The 19,873-nt window shown below is 49.2% G+C and overlaps 1 protein-coding gene across 8 annotated transcripts in view; it reads right to left on the bottom strand.

Moving 5' to 3' along the window:
• RBFOX2 (RNA binding fox-1 homolog 2) overlaps positions 1–19,873 on the bottom strand; it is a 155,768-nt gene extending 135,895 nt beyond the window's left edge. For all 8 annotated transcript variants that reach the window (XM_072326448.1, XM_072326452.1, XM_072326450.1 and 5 more), the window contains exon 1: positions 19,444–19,873. In XM_072326448.1, the coding sequence (XP_072182549.1) occupies positions 19,444–19,647 (204 nt within the window). In that variant the 5' untranslated portion in view covers positions 19,648–19,873. The remainder of the gene's footprint in view (positions 1–19,443) is intronic.

The following is a 19,873-nucleotide window of genomic DNA, read 5'->3' as shown; positions in this document are numbered from 1 at the left end:
CCAACACTACCACCTGCAGTGTATCTGTGTTTGCGTCAAAATGAAGCTTGTAATCCTCTCGGGTGAAACACCAAACCTCCCAAATCCCAACCAACAGGAAGACAGCATTGCATCAGTCAGTCTAGCAAAAGACAACGCCAGTGCCTGGAGGATTACTTGCAGCTTTAAAGCAGCAGCAGCAAAAAAATAATATAAGATGATGCTGGAATTTCACAGAGATGCTGCTGCACGCACAAAAGCTGTTTTTTTTTTCCAGCAGCAGAGAAAGGCGCTGCACATATTTGGGACAGAAGGTCTCAGCACGTGCAAATCACAGATTGACTGAGATTGCTTCTCACTCCTGTTGCTCTTTGGTCAGACCAGAAGCACGAGGGAAGGAGCTGGAAATCTGCTGCTTTCTGGAAGGAGTCAAAAATCGCCTGGGGGGAAGCGGGGATGAAAGAGGGAAGAGAAGTTCCTTCTCCCATTGCTGTTACAGAAGACAAAGAGGTAGCAAACTCCAGCTCCCTCCTGCAGCCTGAGAGACAAGATCTAAAACACAGCCCACCTTCTCAACCTGTGGCATCTATGCCTCGCCACCCAGAGCCCCAGCCCAGCTGCCTCTGAGCAGACTGAGTGCTTCAGTGCTCAGGAAAACTCATTTCCACATCCTGCACAGACCCCACCACCTTCTCTCAGTTGCTGCATGGACACACGCAGGCCTCACACAAAAGCATCTGTGCTACTCATTTCTCCCTTCTTCTCGCCCTGCTTCAAAGGCAATCAGAGGCAGCTTGTTTCAAATATTTCCCTCTTCTCTTGTTCCTCTCTGCTGGCAGGAATCACACTATCTTTCTCTATCCCCAAACGCACAAAGGACATAAAGGGCATCACCACCCCCCGCTCACTTGCTCCCAGCCTTTTAATTCAATCACCAGTCGATGTTCACTGACACAGGCGATGATTCAGGCTTTCCTGGGGTTTATGTTCTGCTTCTCACTGCATGGAATCACGTTGGGTCCCCTCTGCCACTCACTGCAGAAACATCACAGCGAGCCATCATAGATTGTTAGAACCACCAAGACTGGAAAAGAACATTAAGATCATACAGTCCAATCATAAGCCCACCCCACCATGCCCAGTGAACACATCACTCAGTGCCACATCCACATGGTTCTGGAACACCTCCATGCACGGTGACTGCACCACCTCCCTGGGCAGCCTGTGCCACTGCAGCACTGCTCTTACTGAGAGGTTTTTCTTCATATCCAACCTGAACCTCCCCTGGTGCAACCTGGCCATTCCCTCTCCCCCTATCACTGTTACCTGGGAGCAGAGGCCAACCCCCTCCTCACCACACCCTCCTTTCCATTGTAGAGAGTGCTGAGGTCTCCCCTGAGCCTCCTCTTCTCCAGCCTGACCAACCCCATTTCCCTCAGCCGCTCCCCATCACACCTGTGCTCCAGACCCCTCACAGCTCTGCTGCCCTTCTCTGGTCATGCTTCAGGACCTTTTCAGAAGGAGCAGCACACCCGGCTGCTCAGAGGGGCACAGGGGACAGAACACCCACCTGCAGGTTCCCAAGCTGAGGCCGTGAAGATCTCATGTTACAGAGGGACCAAGCTGAGCAGGAAAGATATCCCCCAGTCCCCACCCTGAGAGGGAGCTCTGTTTTCCCTAACATCTGTCAGACCCGAGGGACCCCAAAGCAGTTTATAGTACACTGCAATCCCAATGGGCTGTATCAGCACAGCATTTATAAAGAATGAAATAAATTGTCACTTTGCACTCAATCATTTGCTTATGATTTCTACTGCAGAAGTCAGTTTTTGATGGAAATTATTGGTCACAGCTCAATTACCCCTATTTTGCTCTATTTTTTTTTAAAAGATCAACAGGGAAAGAAAAAAAAAAATCAATCTAACAGCAAGGCTGATTTATTCAACAAAATCAGCTGAAGGAGACTCTGGACAAAGAGGACGAGATAAAGAAAGAGCTGATTTACATGATCCAATTAGAGGTGAAAAAACAGGGCTCAATGCAGCCAGGAGGAGGACCTGAAACCCCATCCCAGCACCATCAGCCGGGGACCAACGAGCACTCTGGTCACAGACAGCTTCCCCGGGGACCAGCCACCTGCTGTCACCACTTTAAAAGGAAAGAGGGGAACAAAGCAGGGCTGGGAGCAACACAAACATCCCGAAGTTCTCACCGAAGTGCAAAACGCTCCTCCAAAAGCTGAAAGTATACCTTAGGAGCTCTTAAGAGCTGTGATAACACCATCAGTAGAGATCTTGCGAGCACAATAAAACAATAAAATTATTCAGATTAATAAGACTAACGGAGCACGAACGTGGATGGAAACCAACGCAGACCTGCTGACAGCTGTTTGAACAGCAAAAAGGCCACAGATGGACAGACTGCAGGGCAGCACGATGTCACCAACCTGCGGGTACGTGGCTCAGGGGCATGCCTGATGCTCTGAGCAACCCACTGCCCAGACGGCGCAGGGCACCGGGGCACACGCACAGCCCAAGGGAACTCAATACCCACAGCCAGGCAGGCAGTGAATAATTCAGGCCCTCGATCACTTACATCGTGCTAAGGAAAGGCAAAGCCATGCTGCGGGTGCCCGCCGGCAGAGCCACACAGGGCCGCTTGTCCCCGCACACACTGCTCCCTGTGTGCTGCTGGGAGGGGAATGCTGCTGGGACCGTCATGTGCTTGCCAGCAGCACGGCCCTGGGAGGAAAGCTGCTGAGGAGACAGGCAGATCTCATCTTCCATAGGAACAGGCAGCGTTAGGTTATTAGAAAGAGGGAAGGTGGAGAGAGGGGAAAGAAAGAAGAAAAGGCAATTTTAAAGAAGTGTTTGGAGATACAGAAAACATCAACCTTCAAAGAGATGCGATTGTTAACACTATCACACATTGGAGGAAACAGCTTTTGGAAAACAAATCCGCTGTGCTGGTCAGCAATGCCTACAGCTGAGCAGAGGCATGCTCAGTACAGGGCCAGCTCTCCATCTCCAACCAGGCTGAGAATAGGAGCTCCAGCTCCAGAGGCAGAAGTTACTCTCATCTCCCACTAGTGACGAAAAGACCTCCAGATGAAAGATCACCTCTTCAGACTCCCTCACCCCGCCCCCCACTCCCAGAAAATAACTTACAGTGAAACTGCTGTGCTAGACCATGATTCCCAAGGCCAGAAAAGTCCTGACTGACCCTGCAGGGTGTAGGGTACCCCTGTATCTAAGGCACACCTGGCTCCAGGCTGCTCCATGCTCAGACCAGGGCATGAGTAGATCGATCTGGATAGGGCCCACTGGGCCCCACAGGATCCCTGGGGGCTGAGAAAAACTCCTATTTGTCACCACTCCTCCTGCTATGGGGGCAGACATACAGGCCAAGGCATCTTACACACAGATGTCCGTCCCATTACACATCTCCCTGGAGCCTGCCAGGGCTCAGGCTGCAGCTCAGCAGACAAAGAATCCCAAACCCAATGTGAAGCCACAAGTAAATCCCCACAAGCCTGAGCTCCAGCAGCAGCTTCATTGTCTTCACTGCGGTTTTTCCTTTTACAGTTTCTGCACTCCGCTGACTGTCGCAGATGTAGCGTTTGAAATGTACAAATCCATAGCAAAAAAAAAACCATGCAGAGAGAAAACTTTAACTATATTTTAGCCAAACATAAACTTAGCACTGGGCACTTTTAGATCAAGACACGAAAGAGAGAGAACAGGGAAGAATACATAGTCCCTCTCAACCTCAACCTCGCATTCTTTTTAACAAACAAGAATTACTGCATCATTAGATTTAGTGGCAGCACTTAAAAACAAATCAGATTTGGCGAGAGGAAAATAAAGCTATCGACACTTGACATTTGCAACTTGGAGTATATTAGACCTGCTCTTCCATTTATATTTAGTACACCAGTAAAGAAAGCAGCAGTCCCTAATTACACAGAGGCAGAATCATCTTTACGGAGGGATCAAACGCACAGGAAGCATTCCGCATCCTGCTGCTGCCGCTCCCCAGGAAGCCATCCCCACTGAGTGAGTCACCGCTGCCATCCCAGTGGGGCATGGTCCTGGGGCAGCTGCAAACAGCTGGGAATGACCCCCCAAGGGCAGAGGCATTCAGGCCAGCCCCCACATCAGCCACCCCTGGGGCTGTTTCACCCTGCTCGCTTTTACAGCACCTCATGCCTCCATGCGTCGCCCAGCACTGTTTTCCCCATCAAAGGGAACCAAAGGCACATCTCAGCTTGCCTGAACCACAATAGGCTCCAGAACACAGGAGAGGCCGAAGCAATGAGCTCACCCGTGGACAGGTCTCAGGGCACATCCTGGAAAGACAAGGAATGACGCACAAATTGGAAAGGACTATCAAACAACGCAGGCTTTGGTATCCCCGAGTTTTATATACACAGTGAGCTACCAGCTCCCACCTGCCCCGACTCAAACCTTTCAAGGAATTTATTGATTTCCTACAAGTTCTTTTCTATATGATTTTCCCTGTGCTTGCATTGTGTTTGCATGGTGCTGTTTGCACTGGTACTTCTTACGCGCACCCTGTCCGACTTATTGTAAAAAGATAAAGGATGCAATTTTCCTTTAGCTTAAAATTCACTGTGAAAAGCACAGAAACCATCAGCATCTGCTGCCTTTATTACCCCCTGACACCTGCAGACACACAGAGGTCTATACAGCCAACAATCAAAACATGACAGCCTTCTGCTAATGCAGCAGCACAAAAGAATTCGCCGAGAGTCCCGGTGCCTTCATTTCTGTAGCAAACCCGCTTCACTCCAAGGAAATAGGAGCTGTTTTACATGATGACCTTCAACCTACAGGAAACAGCAAAGTAAGAGTCGAGAAGGAATATTTACCGAGAGGAAACAGCTGGAAAGGGGCCAGATGAGTTACTTCAGCATGTAGGATGGTTTCTAGCTCCCAGTTTCTGTGCCTGGAACAGCTCACAGTCATCATGCTGAGAGGTGCTGCGTTCAATTGCAAACACCCATCTACAAGCCAGACACTCCTGGACAATAAAAGGAAGGGTGTGAATCCCTACACAGGAGGTGGAAATGTAGCGCGATTGGTCAAACCTCATTACAAGGCATCCCTGGCCTTTCTCTCCCTTGATGGCTCACAGTGACCGCCAACCCATCCAACCCAACCTCAGGGCCACTGGCACAAGCAGCCTCTACCCAAGCCCTGCTCACTCCACTATGTGCAGGCATTGCCTTTCTACTAGCCCACAGCAACAAGGGCTGCCATGGCAACTCAAATGGATTTTGATGTGTCTGGTCCATATGCAAGTCACAGACATGTACTAAAGTGAGGACTATAGTACACTGGGGAAGCAGCAGAGTGAGCAAACGTATTCCCCATCTCTGCAGGGGAGCCAAGGGAGGACAAGAGCAGAGGGACACTCCCAACCACATGGCAGCCTCAGGAACACAGCAGATCCCAGCATCTGCTGTCACTAACAGCCTCTGCCCAGCCCTCCCATCTCACCCTCAGTCAGAAGAGTGCATCCCATGTTAATGGCACCAGACACACTCAGGCTGAACTATACAGCTGCCTCCAGCTCTGCCCTGCAGCACTCACTCCCCTCTCCTGCGTCCTGATGACATCTGACTCCACACTGAGCCAGTTTAGAGAAGGTAAACGAACTTTCACTGAATCACAGAAAAACCTAAATAGGAAGGAAACTACAAGGATCACCCAGCATTCAAACCCTATGTGTGAGAGCATTGTACAAAAGTTCTGAATCACAGAACCAATAAGGTTGGAAAAGACCTCTGAGATCACCTGGTCCAACCAGCAGCCCATCCCCACCATGCCCACTGACCACGTCCCTCAGTGCCACATCCACACAGCTCTGGAACACCTCCAGGGACGGTGACTGCACCACCTCCCTGGGCAGCCTGTGCCACTGCAGCACCGCTTCTTCTGACAAGTTCTTCCTCATATCCAACCTGAACACCACCTCCCCACCACAACTGAAGGCCATTCCCTCTCATCCTATCACTGTTATCTGGGAGAAGAAATCAACCAACACCTCACCACCGCTTCTTTCAGAATCTTTGCCACACACGATAAGGTGACCCCTGAGACACCTCTTCTCCAGACTGAACAGCCTCAGTTCCTTCAGCCAGTCCTCTTACAACTCATGCTCCAGACCTGCTCCCTGCAGCACTGATCTGAGCATACTATGGAGGAAGCAGCACCGCTCAGCTGGCAGGCATTACGGCACCTTCATTTGGGATCTGGTGAAGCTCCTGAGGAAGGCACAGATGCTGCATACTGAGGATCACGTGCCAAATAAACTAGCCCAACACCTATCAGGATCCAGAAGGCGCAGTTCAGTGTCCTTCCCCAAACAAACAGCACATCTGAGAACCTCGTCCTCTTTTTAAAGATTATCTTCCAAGCCACAAGATCCACCACAGCTGAGTCAGCTTGCTTCAGCGACAAATTCCTCTTTGGCATTATTCATCTTCTATGAGATCATAACACAGGGAGAAATCAGAACTGAAGAGAGAGCAGAGGTAGAAGACTGCTTCTTCCAGTCAGACTGGCTTAGCCCCAAGGTAAGGTTTCACACCACACATCCCATGCCGGAAGCCACAGCACCGTGGCTACCACAGAAACCACCCTTAACAACAGGTTACAGATCCACGTGAGTATTTCAATGAACTTTGGTGCTAGAAAAAGATGCTGTAGTACAGTCAGCTGCTGCAGCACACGATGTGGCAGCATGCAGCTCCTGGTACTCCCACAGCACTCTCCAAGGACCATCCTCTTCCATGATGGTCTGAACCCAGTGCTCAGAGATCTGTTTCTCCACAAGCAGCCCGGTGCAGTCAATTCTCACTCTGGGTGCATTCTCACACCAAAACTTTTGTTCCTAGCATTATGCCGTTACATGCATAAGGACTTAAGAAGGGCTCAGTTCTATGATAACGGAGGCTAGGCCAAAGAATACAGGGATATTTAACTGCTGCAAACAAAGGATTACATCTGTGAACAGGAACCAAGAGATCTGCTTTGATTCCTGCAAAGCTATCTGCCTTGTATAAACTCTGTGGATACATTAGTTTCTGTCTAGCCAATACATGACAAAAACAACTTGGCCCACCTAGTGACTGACCACCCTGCAAGTGGCAGAGGAAAACCAGTTGCTGGAAGTGTTTTCCATCCCCTTTCCCTGACATCCTCATTGTTACTGAGAACCTCTCCCCCAAGCAATAACGCTGCTTCATTTTTTAGCTGTACATCCTCCCTTTCTGAACAGCACGTGAAAACGATGCTTCATCCTTGCCAGATTCATTGCTGCCCAGGGCGTTAAAAACACCAACAATGAATTGACCAGTCTTGTTAATTTAATTCAGCTACACGGGAAATCTGTAAACAGAAGCAGAAGTCATGACAATACTATCAGAGGGCTCTGAAGGCAGTACAATTTGCTCTTGGTTCTCACTGACAACGGTGCAAGGAAATCTGCTGGATGCTTTACGTTTTTACTGTTTGAGCTCGTCCAGGTAAGAGGAAAGCATCCCACAGGCACGCTGGTTTTCCCACCTTGCTAATTAATAATCTTCACACATAGCATGTCAAATTAGCATTCAACAAGACAGCTTCCAGCGAGTCCTGACCCAGGAATAATTCAACAGTGGCCAGAGGTAAAAGTCTCTGTTGAGTCACCCAGGGAAGCAGCAGCAGCCTGCAGGAGACAAGACGTGCCACATCCCATCCATGCTTCCCAGCACAGTCTTATTTCCATAGATCAGCTTTCTGAATGCAGCCTGTATAAAATTCACCTCATTTTCTGGTTGTAACTTCACGCGGATAGTTACCTCTGTGATAAGCACAATGCAGTAATGATCTACAAAGAAATACATCTTGCCAAGAGTGAAGCTGATCACCCAACAGCCTCCACACCCCAGGAGCATCCATACAAGACAGAACAATACTTACCTAAGAACTAGAACTGAACAGCAGCCCGTTATGAAGTTCTCTGTTACTTAGTATGAACTTACTCATCATCAAAATCCTGCTCAGGAAGTCACAGCCAGACAGAGTCTCACAATGGTAGGAATTCACCCATGGCAGGGAACAATGCCACATGTTTACTTTTGCTTAAAGGGTTCAGAGATTTAGGGATGGTCTTCAAAATCCTATTCTGGAAGCAGAAGTAAAGTTTGCTAATCCCAGAAGGAAATGGGCAAACAGACAAACCTCTGCATCTTCACTGTAGAATCCAAGAGTTCAGGAATCAAACTGGTAACCTGGAGTAAGGAACTGCTCAGTAGAATGGCCATAATAACTGTATTTCCACAGACTATCTTGACCAACTCTGATGACCAAGCAAGGCACATGAGCCAAATAAAATACTTGATACCACTGTGCCATCAAGACTGGTCAACCTGTCCACTCTTTAGAGTATTTGAACCATCTCCTTATCAAGAATTAAACCCACGAGAATCAACTCCACATGACAGCTTACAATAGGGGCCAAAGCATATAGATTTCCTGCTTATTTAGAGAGAAACAGACTACAGAGTTCATAGAAGAGCCCGCTAAGACCTTGTCAGCGGCAATGATGAAAAGGCAGAGATCTGTCATCTTGGAAAAAGCGAGTGCCTGCAGGAGCTAGAAACACGTGTTGTGTTCCCATGCAGTGCCTGCTTTGGGCAGCAGGCTGTCACCACGTCCACTTGGCAGCCAGGGGCTCCTGACTGTGGGGAAAGGACCACTGTCCCCAGCTCAGTTGCAATGCCCACACCAACAAACACCAAAAGCCAACAGAAATGAAGCTTCGTATCACATGATGAACCAGAAGCAGAACACATCCCCTGCCCTCATGTCTTTTCCTTATGTATAGATTTTCGGATGCTAGCATGAAAAGGAAAGAGAAACAGATCACCAAAGGTTAAAAAAGAGAAAAAATAGCAGCTGGCACAGAAAGAATGCTATACAGAAAGAACGCTGCACTGAAAAGCAAGCCAAACTCTCTATCAAACTCTAGGAAAGCTGACAAACCCTGTCCCATGAAGCTACCAAGACTGGAACCTGCTTCTTCTACGGCAAGTGCCTGCAGTTATCAGGAGTTCCAAAACTGAAACAAGCACCAAGCTCAAAAGAAAGGAAAAAAAAATGGCAAAAATTATCTTCCTGTTTTCACTGGAAAGGTCATGCCTATTTAAGGAAACCTTTCCAAGCAGCATGGACATGCTCCATCGACATCCATCAGCTAACAGTCCACAGTTAACCCTAGTCACACATCAACAAATTCCTTGTGCTAAAAGGAATCGTGGTCCAAGCTCCTCCCTGAAGGCAGTCACGAATAACTGATACCACTCAAGATCAAAACGTCAGTGTGTTGAGCAGTGGGGGAAGAATCCTTACTTACCTCCTTAAGCCTTGAATAGTGGGAGCAGAAGGAAAAAAGAAGCAAGAAAGAAAACCAACCAAATCCACACACGGAGTCTGATAGTGCCTCCATGTACTCCATGCACTGTAGTCAACACCTTCCCCACTGAAAAGACCTACCCCAAGATAATCTCTCCAACAGTCAAAAAGCCTGATGGAAAGAAGCTCAGATAACATTCCTAAGCCCACAAACAGACGGATTTCAGGCCAGAACATGAAACATGAACAATTTAGTGATGCAAATTTGTGACTTATCAACAGTTAGAGACAAGCTATTCTTCTGAATCTGTTTGCAACGTTTGGCACTGAGCATGTGACACTGCTCCTGTACTTGAAAGAAGGCAGAAGAGACCAGGTAAGATGGTGAAAGGCAGCGAGTCCTTTCTGCAAGGATTCAATCAGCAGATAGTGAGACACAAAGAAAAAACAGACCTCATTGCATGCATCGTTTCAGTTTCTTGGCATATTCCATACACGCGCTCAGACACCTATGTCTACACATGTCTGATAAATGGGTAATTGGAACAGACTCAAACGCCAGTCCCAGCCTCATTCACCACACCCAAGTCCAACACAGCAGTCCAGTTCTTGGAGAATAACTCTGTGGGTCAGAAGTGGGCCTTGGAAGCGTGGATGGACTGATGGAAACGCTACAAATCATAGAATGGCTTCAGTTGGAAAGGAACTGCAAGGATCATAAAGTTCCAACCTCCCTGCCAATCGCAGGGTTGCCAACTGCTAGATCAAGTACTAGATCAGTTTGCCCAGGGTCCCATCCAAGCTGGCCTTAAGCACCTCCAAGGACAGGGCAGCCACAACCTCCGCAGGCAGCCTGGGCCAGCATCTCACCACTCTCTCTGTAAAAAACTTTCCCCTAACATCTCATCTAAATCTCCCTCCCCACCCCCTACCCCTTAGTTTAAAACCATTCTCCATTTGTTCTGTAACTCCTTCACTTAAGGAAAACAAAATCCACAGTAGAGGTTTTCTTCTTCCCCTCTCCTCTGAAGCTCCCTCCTACCAACAGTTGATGGATAACCACGTGGACAACACTATTAACAAACGCTGCCGTCACCTCCTGCTGAATCCACACGCCCTGGTAAACAGCAGCCTTGCCTCTGCAATGGGTGCCCATCACCTCTCAGCCCAGCTCTCACAACAAGTACTTGGTATGAAGAACACCACCCTTGGGAAGCTCCAACTTGCCCAGGAAGTCAGAAGTGTTTAGGTATACAGGTAACAGAGAGAAAAAAGACATTAGATATGCCCAGGTAGTATCAAAAGGTACCAGGTCTGCCCTGCTAACACATGAGCACTCATTCTCTCACTTCAAAGCAACAACAGCTCTTGAAGCTCATGCTGCTGCACGGAGGCACTGCCAGGTTGGTCTTAACCTCCTCTTGGGAAAAGGCAGCGGAGGGATATGGTGCCTTTTTTTCCCTCCACTACAGCTTTATACTACTTTCTATGCTGTAGTCTGACAAGCCTGGCAACAAGATCAGGCACCCAGTCCAAAATCCTCATCCTATTCTTTAGTTCTCTGTGCAGATGGCAGAGCCCCAGCCACACAGCGCATTTCTATACTCCGTTTTCTCCTGCATCAAACCTTGGGTCCCCGCAAATGAGGTGCCCTGCTGGCAGCCACCACATTGACTGAAAGAGCTGCAGAGCAGAGGTGCTGGTCCCTGTCCTTCTTTATGTGAACAGCAGCCTGCTCCTTGTTAAAAGACCAAAAAGTTCTGCTCTGGGTTTTTTTATTTCGAAGGTAAGGTAGCTACATCCTCTGTTGGAACATCATCTCATTTGCAAAAGAGCTCCATGTTAAAAGATACAGGCTACAGATATCCATGCAACTCCATCTGGTTTCATGTAGGTACACTGACTTCTATGCAGTTTGTTCCTGACTCTTATTTATGCCCAGTAAGGTCTTTTTAGAGAAGAAAAACAGCTGTGCAATGCACTTGCCCATCACTGCAGAAACAGAGATATGCGGGGTCTGAGCTAACAGCATCCCCTCTGCTTAGAAAGTTAGGTTTCAAACCTTGCTCACCTTGCAAGCAAAGTTCCTTTACAGTGATGACCACGTTAATTAGTTCAAGCTTTTCCACTTTCTCACTCCCCCCAAACGAAAGCTGCATCACTTTGCATTTGCCCAACATGGCACACTTAGAGATCAGCCTGTGGCAGCAGTGGAAGCTGTGGAGAGCTGCAGACCAAATGTCTACACATTACCACAGACCCACCAGCTACAGTAAAAACAAACAGAAGAATATAAAAGAGTCAGGTTGCAGTTGTTAATGAGATTTCTGCAAGCTGGCCATATTATCAGTACCTCAATTCCTCATTTCCTACAATAAAAGATAATATATCTTTTCTACCTCTCAGGAAAACAAGAAATAAGATCATTAGCAGCTATGAAGCACCCACGCTACAGAGATGAGTACCATAGAAAAGACCATTAAAAATTAATAGTCTTGTATTCGGTGCAGGGTTTAGATTATCTGTGGTAAATACGATTTGGGGTCAGACAAGAGATGAAAACAAGAAATGAAATACCAAACAGCTCTTGATCTGAACTTGCACCCATTTTATCTGATAACAGAACTCCCTCGAGATTTAACAGCACCTCGGTGAGTGTTATCCATCTGATGCCCTTAGAGATGAGGTCATCTATAAAAACACAGCACACAGCCGCTCAGCTTGGACTCCATAGGGAGCAAACTTGCCCAGATGCCAGCAGCAGCAGCTTGGGTTCTTCTCCCAGTGCCCCACTCTATCACAGGACTAGAAAAACATCACTTAAATGTTGCCTTGAATCCCAGAAACCACCATAAGTTACTCAAAAGCTGAGCTTTCAGAAGCATCCAGAGCCCAACACCTGCACATGTACCCATCCCCATCCAGCTGGACTCCAAGGCTTTTCTAACTGGCAGCACAGGACAGCAGCCTTTTTCTTTCTGGAACAGAAGAAGGGCAATGGAGAAGCTCTTCATTTCTTCTTCCCATGAAGGGGATGCAAAGAAGTAGAACACAAATCAACGCACGGCAGGAGCTACTCTGAAGCACCACCTCCCATACACTGCCATTCAAGAGCATCACCTCCAGCCTTCTTGCTTGCAAGATTCAGACCCGAGGGAGAAGATAAGGAGGGCCCTGTGGAGGCCAACTCTCTGGACTCAGAAAAGCAACATTCCCACCCCACTGCCAGCGTAGAAACAGCAACCACCAGCAGCAAATTACAGGCTCGGGATCACAGCTTCAGCCTTTTCTCAACCCACGCAGCGCTAAATCAAGCCTTGTAAAGCCTTGGTAGGGTTTTATTCCTGGGTATCGCCCCCAGAGCCACAGCCACCCCAAGCACCTGCGAGCATCTCCTGCAGGAGAAGAGCTCTGCAGAAAGCCTGTGCAAGGAGAGCACACGGCCCTGCAAGAAACCTGAGCTGGATCCAGATCCCAGGGCTTGGGAGCCTCTAGGGAGAATGTTTTGATATTTGCAACAGACAGAAACACCACATAAGGTTGCTTCTTCAGCCTCTCTATTAAAGGAAATTTAGCTACATATAGCCACAGGGTAAGATGTGCTGCTGCACTTTCTCCCCTCCCCTTAAATGGTGCATGTTGTTCCCCATTTCTATGCTAAGTAATACTTGCATTATTGTCGAGGCAATTACGAGCAGATAAAACCCAAGAAAGTCATAAAGAAAAAACAACAATTGCTTCTAGCCCACACTCTTTGAAGAAAGCATCCAATTTTCCTGCACAGCGAACTCTCCTAGACAAAGGCAGCAGCAATGGGAAGGCGCAGTCACTGTAACAACATTCCACTGTCCTGCACCAGAGATGCGAGTAAAAGATCTCATGCCCAGCTTTCTAGTTGGTACAAATCACAAGTACGCTTTGCCTGCTCTCCAAAGGTTAGTAGGTGGCAATGGGATAGACGATTGAACATCAATGTCTTACCAAGCGAGCTAATGGAAATTGCATGGCTGTATCCAAAGAGACTCTGGATCAAGCTCAAATTCAGCTGCTGGCCCTCATTAAACAACAGGAGTTTTGTACAACAACCTTTCTTGCTTCACAGCTACGTAAATACATCATATTGTCACTGAGGAGTTACAGTCCCATTTTCCTCTTTCTAGCTGTAGTTGTTGCAGGTGGTTTCAACGAATGCTGTATGTACACACAACAAGGCAAATGGGAAAGGGAGTAGAACTGTTCACAAGTGTCTCCCTAAACACCCTGGGCACCATCCAGAAATGAGAAGTCACAAGGAGCACTGTGGGTCAAGGTAGCGGCACAGCCTGCATCCAGCAAGGAAGGTGCTCACGGCCCCTGCCAGCACTGGGCCTGGATCTCTGCAATGCTTCCAGGACAAACTGGAGAACTTTTAGGCTGAATATTAGGACAAGTTTCTTCTCTGAAAGAGCAGTGATGCATTGGAGCTGCCCAGGGAGGTGGTGCAGTAACCGTCCCTGAAGGTGTTCCAGAACTGTGTGGATGTGGCACTGAGGGATGTGGTCAGTGGGCATGGTGGGGATGGGCTGGCAATTGGACCAGGTGATCTCAGTGGTTTTATCTAATCTAAATGATTCGGTGGTTGTACAAAATGGCGGTGTGCTCACGAAAGAGAAATAGAGGGGAAGCACCCCTGGAGAAATATAAGCACATCTTGCAAACCAGCACTTTCTTGACTTAAGAAAAGATTGCAGGCAAAATTAAATTTATTGGAGAGCAAAGGCAGCTAAGGCCCAAAACGCAGTCAAGCAACTAATCCCTAAACATTGGGATTATCTCATGACAGCTACACTCCAGCCTCCATTCAATACCACTGTAAAATGTAGATCAACAGGATGCTTCAATGAACTGGAACTCGTTACCTCTAATTGCTTCTCTCACTTCACTTCTGGATGTTCCTCTGATCCCTTAGTCACGGCATTTCAAAAGCACACACACACAGAGAAGGTCAAGTAATATCCAAGATTGGCAAATTAAACAAGTTTCCAGGCAGCCAAAACACCGGCTTCTCTTTCTCTCGACTGAAAACTGGAGTCTGCCCCACGTCACAAGACAAGCCATCAGCACCGACTAATAGGTTTTACAACAATTTCTACCCAAAACGCCCTGAGGGCCAGAGGTTCCCGCGCAGCAGCCCGAAGGCCACCAGCGATAGGCTTATTTTCACAAGCTACCAGCAAGCAGCCCTTTAGCAGGTCTCCGGGGGGCCCCAGGCCACACACAGAGCCCTGCTCAGGTCCATCGCTTTCACACACATGGCTCACCACTGGCCTAACTTTGGTTCTACTTGGTGTGGGTTTGTTGGTTTTATTACCTGGAAGCAGAGAGGTGAGGTATAAATGCCAGAGAGCGAGTGGGAGCCCTGCTGATAGGCTCCCTAGGAGGAAAAGCCAACCGAGACTGAGAGACATACCACTCTGAGCTCAGCTCGTGCAAAAAGAGAGCCCAGGCATCCTGCAGCATGCCAGCACGCTTGTGTGCCTAAATGGGAGTTCTGAAAAGGAAAAATTAGTAAGCGTATGCGTACAGCTGGTACACACATGCAGAAGGAAACCATCTCCAGCAAAAGCCAGGCCTCTGCTCAGCTTCCAACCTCTCAACTCCAGCCATCACCTCTGAAATCCAAAGAGAAACACGGGCAGTGCCTGCAGGGGTACTGAAGTATCCAGAATACTTGATTGGGGCTTTCCATTTTCCCAAATATGGCAGGAAAAGAGCCAACTTTAAAGTGCTCTCAGCACCTCCACAATCCCAACATTCAGCCTGCGTGCCAAAAGGTTGCTTTGAACTGGAGTTTTTCTAAGCCTTCCCAGACAGAGTCAGGTAACTCTGAACACTCAAATATTTAAAACAAAAACAAAACAGCAACAAGAAGAAAAAGCAACCATAGGTCAAAAGCAAACAGAGAAGTAACAACAAAGGAAAAGGTGATTCCCTGTGCCTCAGCACCTCCACAGCAGCCTGTCCAAACAGCATCCCACAAACCTCATCCTGGACCCAAGACAGGGGGTCAGCTTTGTAAAAGTGGAATTCCATTTCTCTTCTTGTATATCTCAGACCCCTCGTGTTGCTGCTTCTTAATGATGATGGTCACACCATGAATAATAAGAGGGGTAACCTGATTTTGAATCATGCTTTTCCATGACGGACTGGAACTAGGCGTTCACCTCCATAAGATTTAAATACTCCGATTTCCACAGGGTCACACGCGGTTCAGAAGCTGTTGTTCACAGGCCCCTTCTGTTTCACAGCCCCAGTCAGCCTTTCTACTCATAAAGCTCAAAACCATCTTGGGAAATTATTAGCAGATCCATCTCTCATCCTCATCTGAAGAACCACAGAGGGTCCGCAGCTTGAACCATGAAACCACGGAGCAAGGCCAGTCATTGAGATCCCTCCCATGCGCACCACTCAAGGTTAAGCACACAGCTTCATTTCAGACCACGCAGGAATTTTCACCTCAGTCAAACTGGCAACAGACATCGCATCCCTGCCTGGACCTCTCCTGCTACAAAGGACTGATCCCAAAGCACCAGCCATCTTTACAAACCCTACGCTGTCACTTGTTGCTGCCATTGAAAGTTCACATGGACTAGACAAGGCACAGGCCAGAAGCTGTGTTAACCATCTTCCCTGATCAGCCACATCCCAGGGACGCGGGGATACTGAGCACAGAAGTCGTTCTTGAAGAAGGATCAATTCTACACACTCTTCATCTAACTCCTACCACATTACTCTCAGACACATTTTTAATTCACTAACCAGAGCAGACCTCAGAAAAATTAAATCAAAATTCACCTTGGGGACCAAATCAACTCATTCAACCCCATGCAAAGCTACAAGCTAGTTTAATAACAACTTCCCTCAGCAGCTTAAGCCAGCTGGCACACCTTTAGCACAACGATGGGGAAGGAACACAGCATCTTGACTTGACAGCCTCATCTACAGCCCTGAAGGGAAAGAAGGGGCTCTTCCCCACTGGCCGCTGCTCCCAGCGTTCCTCGCACGATGAAAGACAAGATTACTGCAGGAGTACTTTCCCTTCCATCTGTACAGCAACCCCGTCTGAGAAGCATCAAATACAGCTGCATCAACAACTGCCTTGGGGTGAAGTTTCACCAGTGACTAAGGCCAGGATACTGCTTTCCCCCTCTGTTGGGGATGATTTTTATGCAGATCAGCAGGCTGATCCAAACGATTCCGCTCACCCAAGCCTGCAAGCAGCTAGCAATCCCATTCCTAGCTAGGATCTAAACAGTTAAAAAGCAGCAGTACCTCTGGGGCCCTTCTTTTCCAAAGCTTACAAACACACCCAAATACTTTCAGGAGACATTCCTGGCCAGCGGTTTTTGCCACTCACACACTAAAGGGAGCTGGAAAGCAGCAGGTTGTGCACGACCATTCCTCCCATGCCACGATTAACTGCAATCAGTCCCAGGAGCAGATAGCAGCCATGATCCGATTTGTCCCAATCCCAACTCAAGCAGCTTTGCACCACCCTCCTAACAAGATCAGCGCTGGCCAAACACCGTTTATCCGGCCTGATCAGAGATGGATTAGATAATGAAACCCTAACGGCATAAGCTGTCTGAGCACGCAGCAAAAAGCAAGAAGCCCCATAAACATAAGGGCTACCGGCAGCTCTCAGGCACTCTTTGCCTCAAGTTCTCAACAACCAGCTGCTACCTCATCTTCCCATAGACTAGGCTTGATATTTCACGTTACCAGACAACACCACCAACAACAACAAAAAAGCCACTATTCGTTTTCCAGTTGCGTTACTAATTGCTGTAGCTAAATGACTGCTCCCAGCACCAGGAGCGGCGTTCACATCCTGAGCCATCAGTTGTGCACGGAAGGAACCGTGGCAAGCGCGGCACCCCGGGATCCCTCCCAATCAGCCTCGAAACACGAGGTCACGGAGTTTGCACAGCAGCAGCCCGTGGCTCGGGAGCAGGAAGTAGAAAATTGACAGGATCTGCAGGAAAAACAAGGTACAACAGTCGCTGGTGTTATTTCCAGCCTCCAGAAAGCCTGCAGTACGTATGAAAGGGGAAAAAAAAAAAGAAATAATCAAAGAATAGGCTCTTTATTCCGCTGGTAAGCATTACATACAGTTAAACACAGAGAAACTGCTAAAAAAAGGACCCGTTATTTTAAAGCAAAGTAACTTCAAAAGACCACGCTACGTGAACAGAAAGGCTGATGAAAGCCACCTTATGGTCCGTCTTCGCTTCTTGGGGCAAAGATATAGAATTTCAAAACATTAAAGAACATGTTCTCCTAGAGCAGAACGTGTCTGCAAGGCCGCCCTCAGCTTCGATGTTTGGTGCCTCCAACCATGGCACGAGTCTCTAAGCAGATAAATCACTCCCTTTAACGCTAAAAAACGTCACATGAAACTTCAGGCCAAGATAGCAGATATATGCGCATATATGACATATATGTATATTACACATGTCTTTATATTATACATGTACACACACTGTGTATACACACACACACACACGTCTATTAACCTCTATACTGAAAAGATTGAAAGAAGCTGTTCAAATCTGTACCCATTCCAAGATTGATTGAACACTAAGGATACCAACTAAATACGGCATGGGGGCCCTCCTACAAAGAATAGTTATATTGGTCATAAACACATTTAATGTTCAAAACTGAACTCACAAACTGCATTTCTTTGTTTAATTTTCTGGATGTTTGGCAGTGTTGGACATTGATACCCAGCCCCATCCGTTCCTACTGTGCTAACATGGCTGTGTGTGCCCACTGAGGGAGCCCCACCATTGCAATCCTACAGCTCAAAGCAGTCAATGAGCAGAAACAAAATGCTTTCCTTCATCCGAATATGGAGCACAGCTTTAATGGATACAGACAACGTACATGTAAAAATTGAATTTTAGGGCTGTTAAACCAGATCAAGTCCCTTGGTGGGGAACTGTCAGTAGGTTGACTGGTCCGCATGGATACCACCCAGCTTGGCACCAGCTGCAGCACAACCGGTACGCCTCCCACAGCAGCACAGGACCCAGTGGCACTCAACACCCTCATGCCATGCCCAGGCCCCATGTGCAGGCAAAGCTGCAGCCTCACAGAATCACAAAACCATTAAAGCTGAATCTAAGATCACCTGGTCCAACCAGCAGCCCATCCCCACCATGCCCACTGACCACAGTGCCACATCCACATGGCTCTGGAACACCTCCAGGGACGGTGACTGCACCACCTCCCTGGGCAGCCCGTGCCACTGCAGCACCGCTCTTCCTGAGGAGAAATCTTTCCTCATATCCAACCTGAACCTCCCCTGGTGCACCTTGAGGCCACTCCCTCTCACCCTATCACTGTTACCTGGGAGCAGAGGCCGACCCCCACCTTAGCACAACCTCCTCTCAGGTCATTGCAGGGAGCGATGAGGTCTCCCCTGAGCTCCTCAGCTCCTCCGCACAGCCTCAGCTCCCCCAGTCGGCCCACAGCTCGCCGTGCTCCCTCAGAGGCACGAGGCTGCAGCAGTGCCACACGGCAGGGAGCAGGAGGCCTCCGGGAGGGCCCGCGAGGACCAGATGTAGCCAGGGTATGGGAAGGGAAAGTCACGGGACAACGAGAGGAGCCGAGGATGCGCTGCGGCGAGCTGAAACTCTCACCGGCACGACAGAGCGAGCGAGGAGAAGTTGGGCTGGATACAGCGCGCTGCTCCCACCACAGATGTGCTACGAGGAACGGAAACCACAGGGGGAAAAAAAAAAAAAAAAAAAAAGGAAAAAAAAAAAAAAAAAAGCCCAACCCGCTAGCCATAATAAAGCGATCCACAATAAAGCGATCCACGCGCACACAGACAAAGGGAAGCACCCACGCCTCGGCCCCAGCGAGGGGCACAGCCCGCACCTGGGCACGGCGCCGCGAGCCGCCCCACCGCCCGGCGGCACCCCGCGCCCTCCGCCCGCCGCGCGGCCCCGGGAGGCGCCGTGCGTGTGCGGGCCGGGCCCCGCGGCCTCGCTACCTGCATGCCGCCGCCCTCCGCCTCCGCCTCCGTCCGCAGCCGCTTGCTGTGGCCGCCCTCGGCGCCGTCCCCGCCGGGCATGGGTTGCTCCAGCTCCGGCTCCCGCTTCACGCCGCGGGCGGCCCCGCCGCCGCCGCCGCCGCCGCCGGTCAGGAGCTGCGGCTGTGGCTGCTGCTGCTGCGGGGGCTGGCCGCCCTCCGCCATCCGCGCCGCCGGAGCCCCGGCCGCCCCCCGCCGCGGTCGCCCCGCTCTGTCACCGCGTCGCCCGGCCCCGCCGGAGAAGACGAGGAGGAGGAGAAGGAGCGGGCGGAGGAGCTGCGTGCGAGCGCAGCGGGCTCCGACCCACCGGAGCGCCTCGGTCACGGGCTCGGCGGCGGCCGGGGAGGGGCCGAAGCCCCTCGGCAATCTCCGGAGGTGCCGAAGCCGCGCG

This window comes from Excalfactoria chinensis, chromosome 1 (assembly GCF_039878825.1).
Source record: "Excalfactoria chinensis isolate bCotChi1 chromosome 1, bCotChi1.hap2, whole genome shotgun sequence".
Classification (NCBI taxonomy): Eukaryota; Metazoa; Chordata; class Aves; order Galliformes; family Phasianidae; genus Excalfactoria; species Excalfactoria chinensis.
This window is presented reverse-complemented; position numbering and strand designations above follow the sequence as displayed.